General features: G+C 58.8%; 1 protein-coding gene across 1 annotated transcript; it reads right to left on the bottom strand.

The window, feature by feature from the left end:
- Positions 1-249: 249 nt before the first annotated feature.
- Positions 250-1614, bottom strand: sp8a (sp8 transcription factor a; the record flags this gene model as incomplete). The annotated part of the gene is made up of 1 exon (XM_080527695.1): positions 250-1614. One exon carries the CDS (start codon positions 1612-1614, stop codon positions 250-252), a length of 1365 nt encoding a protein of 454 aa, XP_080383821.1.
- Positions 1615-1979: the final 365 nt, after the last annotated feature.

A 1979-nucleotide genomic window follows, 5' to 3' on the forward strand; every position in this document is an offset into this window, starting at 1 on the left:
CAAGACTAAAGTGCCACATGTCCGTTTAGAATAAAGAAAACCCACATATCCCGTGTAAACATTTATCTTCCCAACTGAAAAGCCATTTGAAAAGTTTCATTTACGACAGTTGGCTTTGAAGAATATGGCCCATGATGCTGAGAAGCGATCCTCCACAATCCTTGTTTTAGGCAAATACACAGAGAGACATTAGACCCTCAGGTTAGGGTCACAGAGAGACATTTAGTTGTTTGATCTTTGTCCATGTTGTTACTCGAGTGAGTTGTGTCCGTTCAGGACCGCAGTCTGGACCGCCTCGGGCATCGCGTGCTGCATCAGGCCGGGGGACTGGCTCTCTGGGCTCCCGGGGCCGCTGGGCTGGCTGTCGGAGTCGCTCCTCTTACCGGACCCCGGTTCCCCTAACCCTTCTAATGCTTCACCTTCCTCCAGCCCCTCAGCCTCCTCGGACCCCCCGGCGGCGTGCGTCCTCACGTGCTTGTTCAGGTGGTCGGAGCGCATGAAGCGCTTGTGGCAGGTCGCGCACGCGAACCGCTTCTCCCCGGTGTGCGTGCGCAGATGCCGCTGGAGCTCGTCGGAACGTGTGAAGCGTTTCCCGCAGAAGAGCCAGTTGCAAACGAAGGGTCTCTCGCCGGTGTGCCAGCGCAGGTGCGCCTTCAGGTGCGACGTCTTACCGTAAACCTTCCCGCAGCCCGGTATGTGGCAGCTGTGCACACCCCTGCGCCGGGGGCTCGTGCCCCCCGGTCCCAGTCTCTCCGCCTCCTGGCAGTTCGGGCAGTCGCACGTGGCTCTACCGGAGTAGCGCCGGGAGGAGGACCGCTGGGAGCTCGAGAGAGAGACCGCGGGGCCTCCGGAGATCCCCGGTCCCCCGGCGGGAAGGGAGTCCGGATACGAGGCTGACAGAGTCGACCTGAAGCCGTCATGCAGGAGGTGCTGGGAGGCGGGGAGGAGGTGCTGTGTGGGCCCGGGGCTGAAGGCGGGGTGGCTGTGGGGGGGCAGCGGGCTGTAGTCGGTGCTGTAGCCGCCGAGGGGAGAGGGGCTCTGCGTGTCCACCCAGCCGGTGCCCATGTCCCACCAGGCGGGCGAGCCGCCGGTAACGTTACTGACCTCTGACGCGGGCTTAAACCACGACTCGTAGGGGTGCGCGTGCATGCTCATCCTGGGATAGATCCCCGTGAGACCGTCCACCGGGCCGGGCAGTTTGGAGAGGAACACCGGCCGGTGAGCGTGCGTGTGTTCGGAGGGGCTGAGGACGTCCGCGCTCTGGAACACAGAATACTCGTTTCCAAACGGAGAGCTGCACGAGCTGCTGCCGGTCAGGGAGAACGCGCTGGACCCGGAGGACGATCCGTTATAAGAGTCTGTCAGTCCGGTGGTCCCGTTACTCCTCGAGGTCCCGCCGGAGACCCCGAACGAGGCGAGGCTGGTTCCCATGTTGGTGCCTCCGGCCGCGGGTCTCCTCCAGGGGTGGAAACCTTTGCCGAGCCCCGGGGCTCCGTCGGAGAGGGCAGGGGAGGGAGAGGGGCTGGGGTCGCCGATCCGACTGCAGGCAGCGGCCAGCATGGCCAGGGGAGTGCAGCCCAACCGCGGTTCCTCCTGCGGGAGAGACGACCACATCAATCACACTGATGCTCAAGTCAAGTCAACTTTATTTGTATAGCACCTTACGTACAGCAATGCTGAGCCAAAGTGCTTCACAGTAAAAATAGATAAAATGCAGGAAACAAGCAAGCACAATGCAACACAAAACATGGCAAAATCAAAGAGAAGACAAAAGGACCAAAACAATAAAACAATAAGACAATAAGACAATAAGAGCCAGGGACCTACAACAAAAACCACAAAATAATAAAGTGCTCAGTGCGTAAAAGTCACACAGCTGTGCGTAAGGCAGTAGCCGATATTCACAAACCAAAGTTTTACATTAACATGGACCGTGCGTAAAGCATGCGCAATTTACAAGTTATTGCAAGTCTACGTGT

This window comes from Nansenia antarctica (assembly GCF_963989245.1).
Source record: "Nansenia antarctica genome assembly, chromosome: 3".
Classification (NCBI taxonomy): Eukaryota; Metazoa; Chordata; class Actinopteri; order Argentiniformes; family Microstomatidae; genus Nansenia; species Nansenia antarctica.